Below are 22,947 nucleotides of genomic sequence, written 5' to 3' on the forward strand. Positions count from 1 at the left end.
AGGGGATGCGATAACTTGTGGAGAAAAATCCATGCCTGACTTGAAACAATTGCCTGGGACAATGGGGCTCACGGGTAGAACAGAGTTTTTAAACAAAGTTCCAGAAACAAACACCAACAAAAAGTGAGAGTAAGACAATTTGTTTGAACAATTGAGAAGTATGCAATTTGCTCTTCACTTTTCTTTAGTGCATGCATGCATACATATGAAAATGAAAATAAGAAACATGCACCCTGTAGAATGTGAAAAGACACTGAGTGACTAAATGAAAAGTGATGTCGGTTTGTGTTGACTTGTCTGGTATTATGTATGTAAGCAGAATACCATTTCTGAGAACTAATAATCAATTATATAATAGATATTCTGACCAATTTTTCTCAATTAGATGGTGACACAGCTGCTGTTACAGGCGTGTAACATATATTTACTGCCTCCTGTCTTAAATGGATGCAAGATAAAATGGCCAGTGTTACGCTTGAATGAATTACCAAGTTTTCATTTCTAGACTTGGTGAACGGTTTGTTTGATTTTATCTTCTACCTGATTCAAAAGTTGTGTTTGAAGTTCCATTATTTTTCTTTTTAATTCTTCCTTTCCTGAAGGCACTGCCTTATTGGGGTACAGACCCCCCAAGCTCCAGCATTCCTTTGTCACCCCGTCCGAGTGACCATATTGAGAGCCTAACCCTGTGCCTATTAAATGTCTGCAGACCTATACTTTCTAACAGGTGTCACTGGAACTGTGATGCAGAGTGGGAGACTTGGCTAATTACTGTCCCCGCCCAATCCCCCCTTCCTATGACGATGTCATCGATAGCAGTTCTGGTGCCCTAGATGAGATTAGCTTACTCAGCACACAGCAGAGATAACATCTGCTTTGTATGGTTTGGCAGCACTTTGGATGCTCTTTAGATTGTGCCACAACAGTTCTATGCCTTGAGCGTGGTAAGTTAGCAGAATGGCATCTCTGAGCAGAACATGACCCTTATTGGTGAGCTTTATCACCAACTGACCCATTTGACAGTAAAGCTGGCTGAGCATCCCGAAACCTGCAAAAGACAGTTAAGTTCTCCGACAGTTAACTGGACAGTGAAGTGAAATCAGGAGGTGCAAATGGTCACCAGTCAGAGCTTCACAGCTGGTGAAATGGAATGATTGACAGGTGCAATCACTATTCTAAACTGATGGAGGTTTTATCGAAAGGAAGAGTGGTCAACTTAAAAAAAAAGTTAAAAGATGTGTGGATTTTTTTCATATTAAAGTGGAATCATGTTAAAGAATTTGGTGTGGTAATGCTGAAGTAATGGAAAAATAAAAAGGGGAAAATCAAAAATTGAGAAAAGACAGACTGAAGTGAACATTTAAAAGATTTTAAAAAGCACAAGTGCATTTAAGAACCATGCAAAAAAAAAATCAAAAAGTTAAGATTGTAAAGGATAATCGAAAAGAAGCAAACATACCATTAGTCGGATGCTTTGCAAACGAGACAGAAAATCTTTTAACGGCTGGCATAGATAACATTTCTGAGGAAACAAAAAGGACTGAAGTTAAAACTAACACTGCAGTTTTAACACAGAACTTCCCACATTACATGAGCGGGTGATGACTTCTTAAAAGAAAAATGCAACCCCAATCCTTTCTCATCGGAGCATCAACACTCTCCCAGTTTGTTTGTGTTGCTTGGGGAGAAGAGTGGGACACCACTACACAGAGCAATATTTGGCAAGCATTAGGGTTGGCAATGCATCTTTCTCTATATCCATACAACCAACTATATGCCCGTTCACAATCTGACCTAGCACAATCCTCTTCTTTTAGGCAATGGACATAGAAGTTGGTTTGAGTACTGAAAGTCATTATGCCCCAGGCTGGAGGAGTTCAAATGCGAACAAGTTCAAAGACTCAAAGGAGTAAAGTGGGCACCTTACACAGGACAACTCCCACATGACATGCTTGAAGAGTCGGGTTTCCTTTGTGGGTGCCACTCAGCAAGCATCAGCAAGCCCACTAACTGTTTTGGGAATGGTCCGACCTGCTGTACCATTGATACTCATGCCGCAGTTCTATATTTGGTACACCATCACATGCCACAACATAGCCTCCTACCGGCAAAAACGAAATATCTCTAGGTGAGGACTTTGCCCCAGGCCAGTACAAACGCTGCCTGTACAAAGACTACCTTTCAGGAAATAAAGTGAAATTAAGATGGCCATCCTGGCCCACTATTTTATTGCTACTGACAGTCCCATTTGCTTGCCATTAAATAAACATCTCGCTGGAGAATGGGGACTATAGCTTCATTGCATTGAGCCATGTGTGCAGAGATCTGTCACTCCATGGGCCAATGAGTAGTGTAGCTCTACTGTCTCACCCTTCCTGCATATTTGTTAAGGTGCTGGCGGTGTCTCTGTAACAGCAGCATTACATCCATGCGTTGTCCAATAGATCAAGTGAGTTATAGGAAGGCAGTTGGGTTACCTATACCTGACACTGAGTCGGCAGAAGTAGGCACCACTGACATTTCCCATGTCTTCTCAGGAAAGCTTCCACTGTCAATCCAATTTTCATGGCTAACTTAAGATTCCTTGAGGCATCTTCTGAACCAACTAGTCATTTAATGCGAACATCTCCCATTTACTGGAGATTGAAATGTGAGAAAGAGAGCACAACTGATAAACTGCAGGCTTTCCTGCTGAAATGGGAATAATCATTATCAAATGTTAAGTTGCCAAGAGTTATGGACAGAACGAGCGGGATGATGTAATAAAAAAAAATGTACAAGACACTCAGGCTACAACATGCACCAACAGTTTTTTGTTAACAAAACCCTGGCTAACACAAAAACTGAAGGAAAAGAATGTCCCAAACTAAGCTCAGTACGCAGCATTTTTATTGTTTGACTGGCACTGGGGAGATGGTGGTGTTGGGGAGATGGTGGTGTTGTGGTAATGTCACTGGGGTAGTAACCCAGAGGCCCAGAAAACACAAGTTCAAATCCCACCATGGCAACTGGTGGAATTTAAATCCTATTAATTAAAAAAAAATCTGGATTTGAAGGCTAGTTTCAGTAATGATTCCATGAAACTATCATTGATTGTTCACGAATATCCTTTAGGGAAGGTCTGGTTTGGCCTGGCCTACGTGTGACTCTAGACCCACAGCAATGTGGTTAACTCTTAACTGCCCTGAAATGGCCGACTAAGCCACTCAGTTGTCAATGGCAATTAGGAATGGGCAACAAATGCTGGCCTTGCCAGCGACACCCACACCCCCCATTAAAGAATAAAAAAAAGTTTGTCCTCTCTTCTGCTGACTCTTGCTGAGATACATACCAAGTGACCAACTTTCATATACAGTATCAGCAGTCTCCAACGGGGGGGGGGGGGGGGGCATCACAGTTGAGCTGACCCTGTCTTTGCCCAACAATCTCCACATGTGCGCTAAGTAAGTCACAAACACACAACACAATACACACGTACACAACACACCGATTCCAGATAGATCACTGGAGTGGGAAGACTGTCCTTTGCCTAACCAATGCCCATGGAGGCCAACGTTAGTGTCCCTATTGTTGCCCTGCATGTGATCAACTAACTCAGTATGGGTCAGAGATGTAGTGCGCCTGCTGCTCACTGCATTAATCAGATGACCTACTAGGCAAGCACAGCTTGTGCATCAATCAGCCCTAAATTCTCTATTCCAGCTAGAGATTGTCAGAGACTGGATTACAGCCATTATTGCTACATGGATCTTTCATTATGCACTTTTAAATTCAACTTCAATTCTTCAATCCGTGTCCTCAGAATGGAAAATCCTGTAAGGGATTAAGTGTTGTCTGGCCATTCAAATCAATTCACATTAATATTATTATTGCTTCTGATGATGAATTACTTTGAAGAAAGTTTGTGCAGTATTAGAGCTTAAGCCAACTTGGACTAGCTCTCGGTTTTCTGGGTACAATATGTCCACCTGTCAGTCGAAGAAGCTCTGTAAACTCGCTCATCACCTGATGGGTAGGAGCTCTTAGAAAAACTTCACTCAAAAGGAAAAAAAATCCTAAGAAGGAATAGAATTCAAAATAAATCACAATTTCAAATCTTTATGGAGGGGGTAGCAAAAAGTCAGAGTCACAAAGGGACAGACACAGCAGAAAGCACAAAGAAAGGAGAGGGAAGGAGGGTAGTACTGTTGAATTGATGAGTTGTTCCCTTTTCCAAAGTTGCACAACTGTAAAATAGAATATTTCAGACACAACTTCCTGTCGCCTGTTCTAAATTACACACCACACAAAGTGTTATCAATCAGAATGAATTCTGCAGCTACCCTTACTAACGGCCTATACCCTGTGCTTTAGCAAAACCAAGACTTAAGAAGATCAGTGTGCATTTTTAAATAATGGAAGGTTGCAACATTACAATCAGCTTCCTGGAGCTCAGACTACCACTTCTTAAAGATGCGTTTGCAATATAATTATCTCTTGTACATTCTTTGAAGGATCCACTTCCATTGCACGGCTTGGCACACCTCTCCTTGTTGCACAGCTGCTTGCCTCAGTCACATTGGCTCCAAGGATGGGTAAGGAAGGTACAGACAGCCAAGCCCAAAACCTCAGTGCACAACAGGCCACTCTTTATAAGGGAGAAGAACTGGCAATAGCATTCCCTGGAGGTGTGAAGCCCCATCTAGAAATGTATATTTAAGAACAAACCTGATAAAATTCTTCAAACAGGTGTTTTAGCTAAAGGCAAGATCTCTTCAATCCACCATTGTTAATTCCAGCTCAGTTAAGACTTTGTCATTAATGTTGTCAAAATTGGACATAGTCTACGTGGCAGGAAGACTTTCTTTTATATCCTTGAATAATGTGAACACTCCTGCAAAGTGTATGGAGAAGATTTAGTACAAGGGAGAAATTAAAGTATAACCCATGACAGACCACGAGAGGTACATCTCCTCTGCTTACACTAATCGCAGTATCTAAACAGTGCAAATATTATGGGTAAACTTTATCTTGCAGTGAGAGCCAGCAGAACCCAGCTCCACTGGCAAAAGAAACATCCTCAACTCTATTCGTCTACTCAACTACTGTTTGCATCATTTACTTAACTCAAACACCCTCAGCCAAAGTACACTGTCGAAATAATAGATTACTGATTTTCATGAACTAAAATACCAATCGCTGTGTATGATCATGATCAGGTGATAATAAATACTGGACGTGATTTCGTGAGACACTCCATATACAAGATGTATGTTAATGCAACAGGAGTCAATGATTGCCTTGCGAGATGATCTTCCTCTTCTCTGCATTCCAGACACATCCATAATATACTCTCCCACTGAAATTAATGGAAACAGTCTGAAGTCTCTTACATAACAGATTGCCAAATGTTCTCACATTGCAATTAACAACAAGTCAAGCTGGCAGAACAGCTTACCTTTCCCAGTAACAAGCGCAAGCCTGCAGTATAATACAACAAAGACTGGCATATCAATTAATTCCGAAACAATTAGGGATGGGCAATAAATGCTGCCAGTGATGTCCACATTCCGTGAATGAATAAATACATTTTTTTCAAATCATCTCATCCTTTATAGATCTCAGGACCCATTTAATGGACACATTTCAGCTTAGGTCTGCTCTAAGTAAAACAAATTAAACAGGCATTGGAAAAGCAGCAACACAATCCTACACCCATGCAGACACATGCACAGAGATCTTTAATTCCTGGGCAAAATGTGGCAAACCGACAGCATAACTCTGGTCTGTCGGCTCCACATCACACTTTACAGGCACCGGTGGCGAAACTAACATCTGCAAAAATATTAAACATGTCATAATACGTCCTTCCATAGAATAAGAGTACAAAGTAAATTGTCTGCCTTCTTCTATTCCTTGCATGCACCACAAAGAGTCACCACAGAAAAATTAATCAGACTCTGCACCCTGCTTAGAACAACTACTTAACTGATTGATAAAATAATTGAGTGTCTTTTACCCAACTCAAATACACATCCAGTATTTAATCTAAAGTGATTACTTATCAAATTGCATAATCTTGAGATTCCATTTCTTCATTTCCTCCCTCCCCTCCAATATTCCCTTTTCTCTCCTGAAGGCACTGATTCTTGTTGGGGTGCAGTGCCAGGGGTGCCCCAACTGAGCAGCCAGTCTTCATCCGTGGTGATGATAGTCAGTAGGTTATTCAACTGGAAAGGACATCAAAGCAGAGCCTGCCAAACATGCAGGAGTCAAAAGGAGTAGGAGAATGATGGTTGACTATAGTGTTCCCAACACTCTAGCTGAGGCCATTTAACTCGGTTGCACGACGAGTTGAGCTTAAATATCTTCACTGTCCATATCGCTTCGTAAAACAGCACATTTGACAGCACAGACAATGGAAGTATCCATGGTTCTATTTGTAATGCTTACATGGAGGCTTGACTGACTAATCAGCACCCTGCTTCTCTCCATCAAAATGTCCTCCAGTTGATTAACCTCTGGCAATTTAAGAAATATTACATATGTTGACCATAAATATTACATGAACGACAAAACGGAGGGACCCTTTTTGTAAGTGGCAGTACATCAGAGATGAGATAATACTCACAAACTGCTCATAGAGTCATAGCTGTGGCAATTTAAGACATTATTGGAACCTCTCAGCATGTGAGTTCTAAAGGTATTGATTAGCTGATGTATTTACTAGGTCAAACAACAGCTTTGGAAGAATATTGTCTGGGAGTCACAATGTGTGGTATTACTGTACAAATGATTGATCTGGCTGGATTAAATTCCTCTTCTGTTTTACTGGTTTATCGTAACTGGGTTAATGCTTCTTAAAACCGCAAGCAGGGGAATTGGATACGCTGCTCGTATCATAATATCACACTGCGCAACTATGCTCATATGATAACATTGCACAGGTTTAGACTACAATCAAAGATGAGTTAGTAGCTATGAGTGAAAAGTCCTTGGTATTTTTTAAAACCATTTCCTTCCCCAGAATAAGATGTTTCTATTGAAATAATTTTGATGAAATGAGAGTAGCCTAAGATGTAGCATTCAGAGTTCTTCCAGCATTGTCGAATCAGCAAATTGAAAACAACCTACCATCCTTCAGAGAAAAGTAACTGGAGCCACTTTTTCTGCGGTGCGAGCGGGCGTAGTCTTGGAGGTTAGGGGCACTAGAGGAGCCACCAAGTACTGTGGTACTGAACAAACCAGCACACTGGGAACCTGCACACGAGATGGTTAGGCGTTAGGTCAAAAAAAGTTTAGTAACAATCCCCCATGCTGCATGCGTTTATAAAGGTATAATACACATACATGCAGGACAGGTGGGAGATAATTTTGAAACAACATCCAGAAACATTGTAGAAGTTCAGTCTGAGAAGTTAGGGGTCACATTATTTTTTTTTAAATTTAAAAGCGAAGGTAAACTTCATTAGTTACAGATGTCCAAAAATATAAGTCTCTAACTGTACCCACCACCAGTGACAGACCTGTAGCCATCCCAGTATTTCACATTCTTTTGATACAGCTTTCTAAACACAACCCAAGAGCAGAAGCACTTAATCTGTACTTTCTAAACCTCAGCACGTTTTTACTAGATGTGTGGAGATGGAAAACATTCCAGTCACCTAACAGAATCTAGGCCCTATAACAGCAGGAGGAGGTCACTTAGCTACTCAAATCTGCCCCACTAATCAATTATCTCTTTCTACCCGCCTTGGTTCCATGACCCTTATTACTCCTGACTCACAATTATCAATCATTCCCAGTTTTGACATTTCCAATTGACCCCAGGACTCAACAGCCTTTGGGGGAAAAGAGTTCCACATTTCCACTACCTTTTGTGTGAAGAATTGCTTCCTGACATCATCCTTACATGGGCTAGCTCTAATTTTAAGGTGATGTCCCATTGCTCTGGATTCCCTCCCCAAAGGAAATAGTTTCTCTCTCTCTACTTTATCAACTCCTTTTATATATTTTTTCTTCTGAGTGTTTGGTCATGCTGGTATATGACTCTCTGGGCGCAGGGCCTTGCTGGTTTGTCATTCCCTGGGTGAACTGTCAGGCTAGTATGCGATTCCCTGGGTGCACTGTCCTGCTGGTTTGCGATTCCCTGCTTGCAGGACCCGTCTGGTATGTTATTCCCTGGGTGCACTGCCCGTCAGGTATGTGATTCCCTGGGTGCACTGCCCGTCAGGTATGTGATTCCCTGGGTGCACTGTCCGGCTGGGTTGTGATTCCCTGGGTGCACTGTCCGGCTGGGTCGTCATTCCCTGGGTGCACTGTCCGGCTGGGTCGTCATTCCCTGGGTGCACTGTCCGGCTGGGTCGTCATTCCCTGGGTGCACTGTCCGGCTGGGTCGTCATTCCCTGGGTGCACTGTCCGGCTGGGTCGTCATTCCCTGGGTGCACTGTCCGGCTGGGTCGTGATTCCCTGGGTGCACTGTCCGGCTGGGTCGTGATTCCCTGGGTGCACTGTCCGGCTGGGTCGTGATTCCCTGGGTGCACTGTCCGGCTGGGTCGTGATTCCCTGGGTGCACTGTCCGGCTGGGTCGTGATTCCCTGGGTGCACTGTCCGGCTGGGTCGTGATTCCCTGGGTGCACTGTCCGGCTGGGTCGTGATTCCCTGGGTGCACTGTCCGGCTGGGTCGTGATTCCCTGGGTGCACTGTCCGGCTGGGTCGTGATTCCCTGGGTGCACTGTCCGGCTGGGTCGTGATTCCCTGGGTGCACTGTCCGGCTGGGTCGTGATTCCCTGGGTGCACTGTCCGGCTGGGTCGTGATTCCCTGGGTGCACTGTCCGGCTGGGTCGTGATTCCCTGGGTGCACTGTCCGGCTGGGTCGTGATTCCCTGGGTGCACTGTCCGGCTGGGTCGTGATTCCCTGGGTGCACTGTCCGGCTGGGTCGTGATTCCCTGGGTGCACTGTCCGGCTGGGTCGTGATTCCCTGGGTGCACTGTCCGGCTGGGTCGTGATTCCCTGGGTGCACTGTCCGGCTGGGTCGTGATTCCCTGGGTGCACTGTCCGGCTGGGTCGTGATTCCCTGGGTGCACTGTCCGGCTGGGTCGTGATTCCCTGGGTGCACTGTCCGGCTGGGTCATGATTCCCTGGGTGCACTGTCCGGCTGGGTCGTGATTCCCTGGGTGCACTGTCCGGCTGGGTCGTGATTCCCTGGGTGCACTGTCCGGCTGGGTTGTGATTCCGAGTGCACTGTCCGGTTGGTTTGTGATTCCCTGCTTGCAGGGCCTGTCTGGTATGTGATTCCCTGGGTGCACTGTCCGGCTGGTTTGTGATTCCCTGAGCACAGTGTCCTCTGCTACCTCACCCATGTGGTCATCCAATGAGGTTCAGCAGTTATGTAACCACGAGGAGCATCCAAGATGATCTCACTTCTGTCCTCACCCAGTGGCAACTTTCTGGAAGGGATCACAAAACAGCAAGCAGTGTTGGGAGGAACTACCTGAAACATTAAAATCATCTTCTCCCTTTTCAGGTGCATGCGTTCTACAGCGCTGTTTTTTAAAAAATGTAATGCAATTTTTCAATAGAACCATCACTTTGATAAATGCTGTGTAAAAAAATTACAGCAAAAGGAAAACTTGGGCATGATTTAAAAAAAAAAAAAAAACTTTGTAACATGAATAAGAAATTACTAATATTTTAATTGAAGTGGTGCAAAAGCCAGAGAGTCAAAGCAATCTTGGCAATATAGCTCATATTTTCCAAAATGCAAGGTATAATCTTACTGTTTTCTCAACTGGTACAAGGATAGCAACAGAGATAATTTAAAATGTGACAGGCACGTAACACTCTGGTTTCTAAATCTTACTTCCTGATATCATGCACTTTTTAACATTTATCATTGTAAACTTCTATATCAACATTTCCCATTTGATTTTGCTATCTCAACTGTCACAATGTAGTTACAAGATCTGGCCACCGGGTGGTCATATGAAGGTAGTTTCTGAAGTTTCACCCCCAACTCCAGAATTCATCAACTGTGGCCGATAACAATTTACTAATAATCTTAACAGCCACAAATTAAAATTTATAACTATCTTTTGCATTATTTATTGTAACTCATCAATGTTCAATAGAAGTAGTTTTGTAAATCTAGGTATTTGGTTACAACCATAACATCAGTTTCTCCCCTCCTTTCCTGGCAGTGCTGGTTCTTGCTGGGGTACAGTTCCATGGGTGACCACAGCTCTCTATTACCTTGTCCAAGCCAAGACGGTGAGAATTATCTAGTTATTCAGCTGTGAAAGGCATCACAATTTAAGTCTGTCCTCATCAGACATCATATGAGCACTTCCAGCAGAGATGGGCAGGAGTGGGAACTCAGATTTTTTTTCTCTCTCCTCCACGAACAATTGTAGATCAGTGAACTCAACATAGACCAGATTAGAACATTCCTTCCCTTATGGTTTACTACCACTTACCCAAGCAAGCAATGATCTGCGGGCTGAAATCTGTTAGCGGGAGAGGGATATTGAGCAGCTTTAGCGATACTGGAGAGTGGATGATATAGACATAGCAAAATTCCCTAAAATTCTATATTTTTGTAAGGTTCCTATCTGAAGAGGAACAAGCCCAACATTAACGTATATCTATTGTGACAGTATGAAGCTCCTCACTTATTTTCTTCCCATACCACACGTTGTTAGCCACCCAGAGGACAAATAAAAAAAAAAGGTTTTCAATCTACTAGATGGTGTGGCAGTACAACTCTGGATAACTCGGTCTGCCTCCTGGAGGTTCGAAGCTTCAGTTCTTCTTTAAATAACAATATCAGTAATCCAAAAGTAATTTAGTGTATGAAGTGCTTGGAAACGTTTCAGTGACATGATAAACAGTATATAAATATAAATAAAGCTCCATTTTCTTTCAACCCACAGTGACACCATTGAGACGGTAACATGGGGATTGGAGGGTCAAGGATGCCAAAACACCATGATGATTTGTACTCTGATAATCCAATGGGTTGTGACATTGCTCATGTCAAACAGACTGCACTTGGGATCACAACAAAGGCCAGTGTGTCAGAGCAGTGATGAGAAGCTCTGCAATTTCTCACCGCATCCAAAGTCCTTTACATTGGAGGCGGATGGAATAAACTCAGAGGAAGTGACAAATGATATCTTCACAAATTCCTTTATTGGGCAGGTCAAAGTTGCATTAATTAGTTGTTCTGTTTCTCAATCAGGTTTAGATCTATCCAGCGTGACATTGCAGCACCAGATTGATGCAATAGGGATTCTTGCCCTTCACAGATTTAGTTACACACCCTGGCCGGGTCACTATTGACACAATTCCACAATGGCAGGCTGTAAAAATGCATTCAATAAATCTGGTAAGCTGGTAATTTGTGGGCTAGCACCAGAAAAATGGATAGTGAAAGCTGCTGGATTGCCATAAAAACTCAATTGATTCACTAATGCCCTCCAGAGAATGAAACAGCCTCTCAATCCAGTCTGGTTTACATTTGATGCTAGACAATACCCTGATAGTTAGGTTCCAACTATAAAAATGCAACACATGCACACCCCCTTCCCACTGTCTAGGGCCCCAAACACTCCTTCCTGATAGTGATTTATTTGTACTTCTTCCAATTTAGTATACAGCATTCACTGCTTACGATGAGGTGTCCTCATTGAGTGACTAAACACAGATTTGGAGATTGCTTTCCTGAACACATCGGTTCAATCTGCATGCGTGTCCTTGAGCTTCCAGTTGCTTGCCATCTTTATTCTCCGTCCCACTCCTACATGAAGCTCAATGTAAGTTCGGAAAACAGAACCTGATCTTTCAATTAGGCACTTTACAGCCTCTGGACTCGATGTCATCAATTTCAGGTCATAACCACTGCTCCCATTTTTTGTTGGACAGCAGGTATTGGTAATGGTTCTGCTGTTGTCATTTACACTTCCTCTAGACTCATCTTTTGTTTTACTACCTGTTCTATTACCATCCCCATTTGTCTTGCATCATCCTTTTTGTCATTTAACCTCTCCTGCCTTCCACCCTATCACAGACCTTTGCTTTGTTCCCCGCCCCCACCTGCTTCTGTGCTTGCTTAAAAATCTCTAAACTTCTTCCAGTTCTGATGAAAGGTCATCGACATGAAACGTTAACTCTGTTTCTCTGTCCACAGATGCTGCTTGACCTGCTGAGTATTTCCAACATTTTCCGCTTTTATAAAAAATATTTAATTACAGAAGAACGGAATCAGAAAAGTCAAAATAACCTTTGATAGCTCAGCTACATGCATGCGATTTTATCAAAGTAATTTCAATTTTCAGTCGACATTTATGTTTTTTTTTAAATTAAAGAGTTTGTTAAATTGGCCCAATCAATGCATTAGAGATGGAACATGTTCAAGCCTGCACTGAGTGATAGTGTGCTTAGCCAGTCATATGTTGATGCAATGCAAGTCTCACCTACAATATCTCACAATTCGCACCTTGAAAACCACGGCCTTTTTATTATATGGTAGAACTTACCTCATTCTCGGCTGGCGTGCAATCCCACAGCCTTTGGTATCTCTGCTGAGAGCCCATTCTTCATGTGGGAGGATAGACAGTGAATTTCAGCAAGGCACATGACCAGTCTGCCAAAACTCACCATCCAGGTCTACATCTGAAGTACAACCACTTGGTAAAGTAACAAAGATAGCACTGTACTGTGGAACTGCACTCCAGGAAAGGAGGTAAGGGAAAAAAATTACATAGACAACATACAAATCACCGGAACCTTAAATTACAATTCTATTCATTCAGGAAGAGACAGAAAAAAATTACTGTGGATTATACCCTCCATCCCAAAAAAATCTACAAATAATATACCGGACAACTGTGTAATCCCAAAATGGAAATTGATTTCACTTAGAATCTCTCTGGCTATGCCTCTTTTCATTTCTGTTTAGGGCTCTACACCAAAGTAAATCCCTAAACCAATGCTGCAATTTTAAAATATGTAGTTCAAAAGTTCAACTCCCCCTATCTTCACTTCATCATTAAAATTTTGCAGCTTGCTTTTATCAGAATGAACCACAGCACTGTATGATAACACTGAACAAACACAAAGACGCCAGTTGGGAAGAGCTCACTGCCTCCAAGGCTTTTCAGCAAACTCATTGCAATACTTGCAAGTGCTTTTTATGTGGCAATTGGAGAATCTCGCAGCGTGTGTCACGGAATAATGCGGCACATCAAATCTCTAGCACTTAAAGTGAACACTGGTGGAGCGGTCCATGATTATAAGGAGTGCATTACAAGTTGAAAAAATATACTGCTCAATACATTCAGGATATTAAACTGTTTAAAATGAACTGCCTAGACAAAAAAAGCAAACAGATCCTAGGATAAAACACCAGCCTGAACTAGAGCCCACTGCCAGACAGCTAGAGGTTAGAGCTGCTAAACTGGCTTCAATGCCCTGCGTTATGAAGCAGGTAAAGGCAACAAGTAATCCTGCTCCTGACTGTTATCCAGTGACACCGACTAGAGTGTGTGTTTGCATGGACATTGAGTGAGATCAGTGAGATTGGGCTTGACTGTGATGCCCTTCACAGTCAAATGGCCAATTAACACTCACTGTTTAGATTCGCACATGCAATATGGGCACTGTAATGGAGGGCTGCTGTCTGCAGAGAAAGAACTTGCTCTTATAGATTGCCTTTTATATCCTCAGGAGGTGCCAAAGCCAGTGAAGTGCAGTCACTTGTTTTTGTAATTTGTAGCAACAGGATCTTTGACCATGTTGCTGTGTGGAGTTGTTGCTCTGTCTGACTCAGTGCTACACTGGGCAGTGTCTTTACCAACAGAGCCACAGTGGGTGCACAATTGTTTGACCATTGATTGCTATTCCATGTATCAGGCCAAAAAGAACTTCAGCCTATTCCTACAGATTTATCCAGAAATTCTGAAGAACAAAGAGTCTAAAGAGCACTCCACAATACGTCTCTTCTATTCTGCCATTCACCATTTAAACTCCCTGAAGGATGCAACAGCATTGCCAAAGCTTAAAAAAGGGTTTGCATTCCTCTTTGGCAGCTGCATGACTAGGAATAGGTTTGGCAATATTCTGTATTTTGCTTTCACAAGGTTTTGTTGTAACAGTGGGAAAAAAAAGGACCCTTCATTGGAAAATAAAATGGGATGGGAAAATATTCATAGCAAGTACAATTAACAAAACTGAATGATCATATCAGGTTCCCTCTGTAAAGTGCAGAGAAAGACATATAAATATGAAGTGTAGATGCAGGCTGAGAGATAGCTCCATGCATGTGCATCAGTTTGGAATTGATTTTGGGGTTGATTTTCATCGCTGGCAGACATTGAACAGAAAGGTGCAGTGATCGGCTGCTCAGGGTTCACTTGCATTCAGTTGGTCAGCTGCACTGCACATTCTAATTGCTGACAGACAGCTCACCACTTATTTGTGGGGTGGGGGGGGGGGGGGGGGGGGGGGAAACAGATTCCAACAGTCCATACAGCAAAGGACTAAAGGGACAGGTTGGGTCGATCATGGGGGGTGGGGAGGGGGTGAGGAGGATTAAGCAGCAAGGCACACTTGATGCCCATCCTGCTGCCCAAAAGGTGCGATATAATTATTGGTTATTATTCCCACAGCTGCTTCCAGTGATCCCTCATGGTGCTGGCCATTTCCTGTCCTGTGTAGCAGGTGCATCCAGCATTCATTGGGCGCTGTACCACACCAAAGTGGGATTTGCGCCCTAACTACATCATTGGTTCCCAAGAGACCTCAATGTAGACCCCAAGACTCCCTGCAACTCTAAAACCCTAGACCTCCATGGCCTCACCCCTTCACACCTCTATAACTTTCTCCAGACCCACAACCATCCAAAAACACTGTGCTCCCCCAATTCTGGCCTCCTGTACATTCACCAATCCTTCCTCTACCACTGGCAACCGGCCTTCAGGCGTCTAGGCTCTAAGCTCCAGAATTTCCTCCATAACATCGCCATCTCTCTATCCCATCTTCTTTATGTTGCTCCTTTTTGTCCTGGCCAGAACTTACCTCTCAACCAACATCACTAAAACAGATGATCTGAGCGTCATCGCAATGTTATTTGCGAAACTTGCTGTGCGCAAATTGGCAGCTGTCTTTTCTTACATTACAACAGTAACTACACTTCAAAGTACTTCATTGGCTGTAAAGTGCTTTAGGGCATCTTGAGGTCGTGAAAGGAGCTATATAAATGCAAGTTCCTTCTTTCCTTTCTTTAAAACCTACCTCTTTAACCAAGCCTTTGGGCACCGGTCCTAATGTCTCCTTATGTGGCTCGGTATCAATTTTAGTCCGATTATGCTCCTGTAAAGCTTTAGGATGTTTTGCTATGTTAAAGTTGCTATATAAATGTCAGTTATTGTTGATTTACATTGAATAATGAGGCTGCTGCCTGTTTTCAGCAAGCATGCTGAACACTTGAAACCAGCCCACTGAGAAACAGTAGCAAGCAGGAAGCTGGCACTAGGCTTATTGTTTCATTTTGGTCTCACTATCCCTCTGTTCTCACTAAAAAACAGGAGGCAGACACACCAAAATTACTGCAAATGTTGCTGAAATCACTACTCCACATCACTGATGCACGCTAACGACTAAAGCATTTTGTTAAGTGTGTATGCAGGTAAAACAAGCCAAAGAAAGTCTGGAGCTCTCTTGCTCAATAAACAAGCCAATCATGCTGGTCCAACCAAAAAGCATGCACATTAGAGGGCAGGCATCTGTACAGGTTATTTTATTTATAATTTAATTTCACCACTTTTTTTTTTTGCACTCGCCAAAATGAGGGCTATTAGTGCTGAGGAAGAGAACACTTACAATTTCAGGCATCCAGTGTCAGCATCGAGCACTGCCAGGTCAGATATAGCACAGTTAGGGCTGAATTTTGTGGCGCGGTGGGTGCCCTAGCACTGGACCAAAAAATGGAGAGCGTGGGGGAGGGGGGGACCCCATCTCGGCCTTTCAGAGCCCCCTCTGGCAGGATCTGATGACACTCAGGCACTTAAGTGGAGTTAAAACTCTGCAGCGTATGGGGAAACACAGACTTCCTGGTTTCCTGTCCAAAACCTGGCCCCCCCAGTCTACGTAACCCGCCCCTGTTCATGTCCGAGACCATGCCCAGAAGTGGAAGGTTAATGCCTGACCCACTGGGCCCCAACCCCTTCCCTCATATTCAGCTACTGGAAGTGACAAGTTATCCTGTAGGGTTATGTGGAGATATCACTAGTGCACAACATTATAACTATTTTATTAGTCTTAAGGATTATTAACTGCCATCAGGTGCTTAGAATAACAGAATTTTACAGCACAGAAGGAGACCATTTGGCCCATCATACCTGAATAAGCTATCCACTTAATCCTAAACTTTGCCCTTTTCCCATAACCTTTACAATTTTTCTTTTGCAAATATTTATCCATTTTCACTTAAAGTTATTATGGAATCTGCTTCCACCACTGCTTCTGCCAGGTCAATCCATTCATTAAAAAGATCTCCTAAGCACTCCCTTGTTCTATTGGTGATTTATGTCCTCTAGTTACTAACTCAAAACCAGTGGCAACAGCTTCTATTTATCTTCCCAAAACCACACATAAATGGAACACTTCTACCAAGCATCCTCTTAATCTTTGTGTTCTAGTGAAAAGACGCAGCTTTTCTAGTCTCTCCTAAGTAGCACCTTAGTAAACCTCTTCTGTACCCTTTAAATGGCCTTGACATTCATAAAGTAGGACATGTAAAACTGGACAATATTCTAAAACTATAGCTTGATCAATGAGTACATTTTCTTTGGGCTTTTGCACTCTATTGTCCCTATTCATAAAACTTAGGATCTCATGCTTCCCCACCACCTCCGAAAAACAATTTTAGCAATTTGTCCTCAGACTTTTAAAGATTAACGCAAACTCTGCTTCAAGTTTAAATTTGCTTATGCAGCGCCCCTTAATATCATTGATATTACTGAAGAATGCTGCGTGGGCCGCACTGGTAGAAGCTGGCGGTGCTGCCTGCCCTGATGAGAGAACACAAGTCTGTGTAGCGCCAGCAAATGAATTTCACCACCCCCTACCCCGCCACCCCCAAGTGTTTGCCTGAAGGCCCCATCTGAATTTTGGAAACCAATGAACAGCTTCTAACAGTCCTAAAGAGCGCCAGTGCTTGATGAAAAAAGTCACTTCTAAAGTTTGGTTAAAATCCAAAAGTAAGTCCTTTAAAAGGTGTTGTATGTTAAGTTAGTGCGTGTGGGCAGCTTAATAAGCACACATCCACTATTTACAGTGGCAGGCATATGATGAGGTCACACCAGCTATTGTGTTCTTTAGAGGTTCCAGTATGGCAAAATCTCTTACCCAGACCGCTCTGTTTAACATCAGACAGCTGTCTGGAATACGGAGGAGCCAGCAGCCGGTATCCACTGTATTTTGATGAACTCTCCGACAGCACCTGTCAACAAAAGAGACACTTTGCATAAAAAGGAAAAACAGTCAATTTCAGGACTTCAGTAATTGTTGACAAAACCATTGGTTTGAGAAGATCTGCACTTTCAAATAGTGACTATGCTGGTGCAGCATTGAAGAGTGACACTCACACCACCACCAAGGGGAAAACTCCCCTTCAGACAGAGGAACAAATGTAACCCAGGAAGGGTTTACACTGGAGTGCAGCTGACCACAGGTAACTGGCCTCTACCCATCAGCAGGACTCCAGAATAAAAATAATCTAACATACAGAGACACAACCACCTTGTGGACTCTCAAAAACACGTGCCTATTAATCCGCTATCGAATCAAGCGCATTTTGTTGTGCAAGCTTAAGTTGGGGCATTGAACCCACTTTGTTTGAACCATTTGATAGTCAGGACGCTGCATTGCAAAGATAATTCAGCTATTTGCAGAAAGGGACCCTCCCACGCCCCAAGGTAAATCGGAGCTGGGGAGAGGAGTAAATGTAGTGTTCCTCAGACCAGAAATAAAGAACCTTTTTAACCAGCTCATTCCTACATCTCGTTATCTTGCAATCATGGTTTAACCTGAAATAAAGCTTGGAGTTGACATTTTCTCCCGCATGGACTGTGAAGTGGATGATATAAATGAGTTCAAGAGACAACTAGGCATGTGGAGAGACTGGAGAAGCTGGGATTGTTCTCCTCGGATCAGAGAAATGGAAAGAGATGCAGTGGTTTTTGTTGAGGTTCATCCCAAGCAGCTCTGTAACACAGGAGTCTGTGCTCTACGGGCTGTTCCCAGGGATGCACAGCGAGATAAACATCAACTGCTGCTGGAGGATTATCAATTCGGTGAAAGACGCCCTTTGGTCTGCCCCGAAACTTGCTGGTCTTCCAGCGCAAAGAGTCATCCACGACCGAATGTTGCAGACTGGCACATTCCAAGGTCGAGGACTACGTGTTGAGGGATGCACTAAAGCTTGGGGCAGCCGCGGCAAAGGCTCAAAACCACAGTGTAAGGTACCACCACCAAGGTGAACTGAGGGGCTGGATCCATGGAAAACCCCTCGAACTGTATCCGGAAAATATTTGTTTGCTGCAAAAAGTACATGGCAGGTAAAATGAAACGGAAGGGTTGTGAGGCAACTCACTCCTGTATTGAAGAAAACTGATCTCCTTTGCACTCGTTGTATTGTTGACTTGGTGCTGTTTGGAACTGTTTTGTAATGTATTTTTTAAACGATTTTTATGAATTAAGTATATTTTGGAAAGAAAAAAAATTCTAGATGATCACCAAATGTGAACAAATGGATGATGTGCTTCGTATCATTTGCCATCATTTACCTCCATGGAGCCCATCTTCCTGGTTTTGGTCAGGGCAGACTTCCTGTGCATCTGAAAGGGCTCTGCTGGCTGAGGCAAGGCTGGAAGAAACCCATCTGCATCGTCACTCCCCCGATTCTCCGAAAGATCCTCCATGCTGCCCTGATCAGTCTTGGAGCCACCTTCATTCTACAGAGAGATAAACACCATTACAACAATCTCTCTCTCTCGTTTTCTCTCTCATTTACTCCCTTTTCCACTTTTTTGTATCCTTTTTTCCTTTTTCTCTCTTTGCTGGATAACTGTTAGCGCTATGCCAACTCAAACAGTTCAATTAATTTGAAAGCTGCTCACACGGAAGTAGAAGGAAGTTGAACAATTCATTTTTTTTTACACTGCAAATAACTTCCAATCCCAAACTGGTAGCAACAATCTGCACATTAAACTGGTAGAATTTTTTTTTAAAATTCGTTTCATGGGATGTGGGCGCCGCTGGTAAGGCCAGCATTTGTTGCCCATCCCTAATTGCCCTTGGGAAGATGGTGGTGAGCCGTCTTCTTAAACTGTTGCTGTCCATCTACGGGTACACTTGAAGGGGAAGTATTTACACAGACAGGTGAGTGGAACTAATTAGATAGCTCTTTCAAGGAGCCAGATCAGGAACGATGGGTCTCCTTCTGCACTACATCATTCTACCATTCTATGAAAGTAAAAAAAAAAGTGAAGAAATCCCCAAAATCAGTGGCTTTTATGTTTCAGGCTTCTCTTATAGGTGAGCCCAAGTTCACCCTTTCTTAGAAAATGTCTTCACTTGCCCATATATCTAGGTAAAGTTGTGAGCAAAGTTATACTCATGGAATAAATGGGACAGTAGCAACATGGATATGGAGCTGGCTGAGTGACAGAAAACTGTGGGCAGCACAGTGGCACAGTGGTTAGCACCGCAGCCTCATAGCTCCAGTGATCTGGGTTTGGTTCTGGGCACTGCCTATGCGGAGTTTGCAAGTTCTCCCTGTGACCGCGTGGGTTTCCTCCGGGTGCTCCGGTTTCCTCCCACTGCCAAAGACTTGCGGGTTGATAGGTAAGTTGGCCATTGTAAAAAAAAAAATTGCTCCTAGTGTAGGTAGGTGGTAGGAGAATTGAGGGAAGGTGGGGATGTGACAGGGAAATGGGATTAATGTAGGATTAGTATAAATGGGTGGTTGATGGTCGGTGCGGACTTGTTGGGCCGAAGGGCCTGTTTCGATGCTGTATCTCTCCATGACTCTAAACAGTAGTGGTTAATGGATGTTTTCTGGGCTGAAGTAAGGTTTGTAGTAGAGTTCCCCAGGGGTCAATTTTCGAACCCTTGCTTTTCTTGATAATATTAATGACCTAGACCTTGGTGTACAGGGCACAATTTCAAAGTTTGCGGTGATACGAAACTTGGAAGCATTGTGAACTGTGAGGAAGATAGTGTAGAACTCCAAAAGCTTTGGTGGAATGGGCAGACAGGTGGCAGATGAAGCTCAACGCAGAGAAATGTGAAGGTTCGTAGGAAGAACATGGAGACGCAATATAAAATAAAGGGCACAATTCTAAAGTGAGTGCAGGAGCAGGGGGACCTGGGTGTATATGTGCATAGGTTATTGAAGGTGGCAGGTTGAGAGGGCAGTTAATAAAGCATACAGTATCCTTGGCTTTATTAATAGGGGCATAGTGTACAAGTGCAAGGAGGTTATGCTGAACTTGTATAAGACACTAGTTTGACATCAGCTGCAGTATTGCATCCAATTCTGGACGCCTCACTTTAGGAAGGACAAAGACGTTAGAGAAGGTGCAGAAAAGACTCACGAAAATTGTTCTAGGGATCAGGAACTTCAGTTATGAGGACAGACTGGAGAAGTTGGGACTGTTTTCCTTGGAGAAGAGAAGGTCGAGAGGAGATTTTATAGAGGTATTCAAAATCATGATGGGAAAGGATCGAGAATGAGAGGGCACAGATTTAAAGTAATTGGTAAAAGAAGGAAAAACTTTTTCATGTAGCAAGTGGTTAAGGTCTGGAATGTGCTGCCTGAGAATGTGGTGGAAGCAGGTTCAATTGAAACATTCAAAGGGGAATTAGACTGTTATATGAAAAGAAAGAATGCACAGGGTTACAGGGAGAAGGCAGGGGAGTGGCACTAGGTGAATTGCTCATTCGGAGACCCAGAGCAGAAACGATGGGCCGAATGGACTCCTTCTGCACTGTAACAATTCTGTGATTCTGTGAAGTTGTAGTGTGCCCAGGAAATAAATGGAGAGCTTCTTCAATTTGCTTCAGGTACAGCTTCTATCATATGATCCTCCTGACATTCAGAAGGTTGCAGATTAACACTACCCTAGACTTTGACTTGGGCTTTACTGGGCAACAAAGGTATTAAACAGGAAAAGAGTAAGTAAACAATGGCAGTAAAGGATTATTTTTAACAGTAGTTTTAGTTTTAGTTTTTTTTTTAGAGATACAGCACTGAAACAGGCCCTTCGGCCCACCGAGTCTGTGCCGACCATCAATCACCCATTTATACTAATCCTACACTAATCCCATATTCCTACCACATCCCCACCTGTCCCTATATTTTCCCTACCACCTACCTATACTAGGGGCAATTTCTAATGGCCAATTTACCTACCAACCTGCAAGTCTTTGGCATGTGGGAGGAAACCGGAGCACCCGGAGGAAACCCACGCAGACACAGGGAGAACTTGCAAACTCCACACAGGCAGTACCCGGAATTGAACCCAGGTCGCTGGAGCTGTGAGGCTGCGGTGCTAACCACTGCGCCACTGTGCCGCCCTAGTTAAGGTTACATAATTTCTTGTGCAGTAGAAAACAATCGTTTTGAACTGCTGTGCTAAACTATGCCATAAATAACAATCTTATACTTAGCAGTTCTTGTCCTTTTTCATTCACCCTTGGTGGAAGCTACCTGGCCATACTATGTCCCTTCAAAGGCTACAGACAGACTCAGTGACTTCAAGAAGGCAAAAAAAGACAAATACCATCAAAAAAAAGTGAACTAATACATTTAATAAAATTCTCTGTTAAATTCCAAACTCTGCCAATTAAAAATACACTTGAACAAATCTCAAAATTTAAACTGAATGGCTTGGCTCCTCGCCAGGACACCTGCCCAGCATCAACAGTATCAAAATGAGTCGGAATAATTCTTCTATGAGTGAAGGTACTTTTTAATCCGTTGTGTACCTTGACAGAATCAAAGCACATACCAAGCTAAATCTCGAGACAAAATTGCTTCATCATCATAAGCAGAGCACAAAAAACTTAAATAACAAAGACTTGCATTTCTATAGCACCTTTCATGACCTCAAGTAGTCCCAAACTGCTTTACTGCCAACAAAATACTTTTGAAGGGCAGTCACTGTTGTAATGTAGGAATGCAGCAATCAATTTGCACACAGAAAGCTCCCACATGTGATTAGATAATCTGTTTTAGTGATGTTGGTTCAGCCAGGGTCATTTATGGCATAGAAGGAGGCTATTCAGCCCAGTGAGTCAGGTCACCAGGGAGAACTCCCCTGCTCCTCTTCGAATAGTGATGTTGGATCGTTTACACCCATCTGAAAGGGCAGATGGGGCCTCGGTTTAACGTCTCAAATAGAAAGAAGGCATCTCTGACAATGCAGCACTCCCTCAGTACTGCAGTCAAGCCTCAAGTGTAGATTTTTGTGTTCAAGTCTCTGGAGTGGGACTGGAACCCACAACCTTTTAATCAGAGGCAAGGGTGCGACCCACTCAGCCATGTCTGATTTAAATTCTTTTTGTGGGAGAATTTGAATGCCTGAAATGTTAATGTTTGAAGCGTTCACACCTATGTTTGAAAGAGAAGCAGCTAAATTTGTGAATCAACAAGATATTGTGGCAAATCTGGTCGTTATTTTCAAGTTAATTAAAGGAATATGTAAAAACCATCAACCATATCTTTGACAGTAGACAATTACCCAAGGGATTCCAGTGGGATTTACCTCAGCTGATGCAGGCCGAAAACCGGACCCTGTGGGGGCATTTTCATCCTCATCGCAACCTTTCGCCCCTGGGCTGAAGTGGAGTTCCACGTGGAATCGTTCTTCAGAAGAAGGGTCCTGATATAAAAAGTCAAAATG

The 22,947-nt window shown here is 43.2% G+C and overlaps 1 protein-coding gene across 10 annotated transcripts in view; it reads right to left on the bottom strand.

The window, feature by feature from the left end:
* The window catches only part of ppip5k1a (diphosphoinositol pentakisphosphate kinase 1a), a 142,912-nt gene that overhangs the window by 25,273 nt on the left and 94,692 nt on the right, over window positions 1-22,947 (bottom strand). For 5 of the 10 annotated variants that reach the window (XM_068015557.1, XM_068015564.1, XM_068015561.1 and 2 more), the window contains 5 exons: window positions 22,810-22,926; window positions 18,826-18,993; window positions 17,387-17,480; window positions 7,114-7,239; window positions 1,460-1,522 (listed from right to left, as the gene is read on the bottom strand). In XM_068015557.1, coding sequence (XP_067871658.1) covers window positions 1,460-1,522; window positions 7,114-7,239; window positions 17,387-17,480; window positions 18,826-18,993; window positions 22,810-22,926 — 568 coding nt within the window. The remainder of the gene's footprint in view (window positions 1-1,459; window positions 1,523-7,113; window positions 7,240-17,386; window positions 17,481-18,825; window positions 18,994-22,809; window positions 22,927-22,947) is intronic. The other 5 variants (XM_068015560.1, XM_068015567.1, XM_068015565.1 and 2 more) reach the window with 3 other exon arrangements.

This window comes from Heterodontus francisci, chromosome 35, assembly GCF_036365525.1.
Source record: "Heterodontus francisci isolate sHetFra1 chromosome 35, sHetFra1.hap1, whole genome shotgun sequence".
NCBI classification, from domain to species: domain Eukaryota; kingdom Metazoa; phylum Chordata; class Chondrichthyes; order Heterodontiformes; family Heterodontidae; genus Heterodontus; species Heterodontus francisci.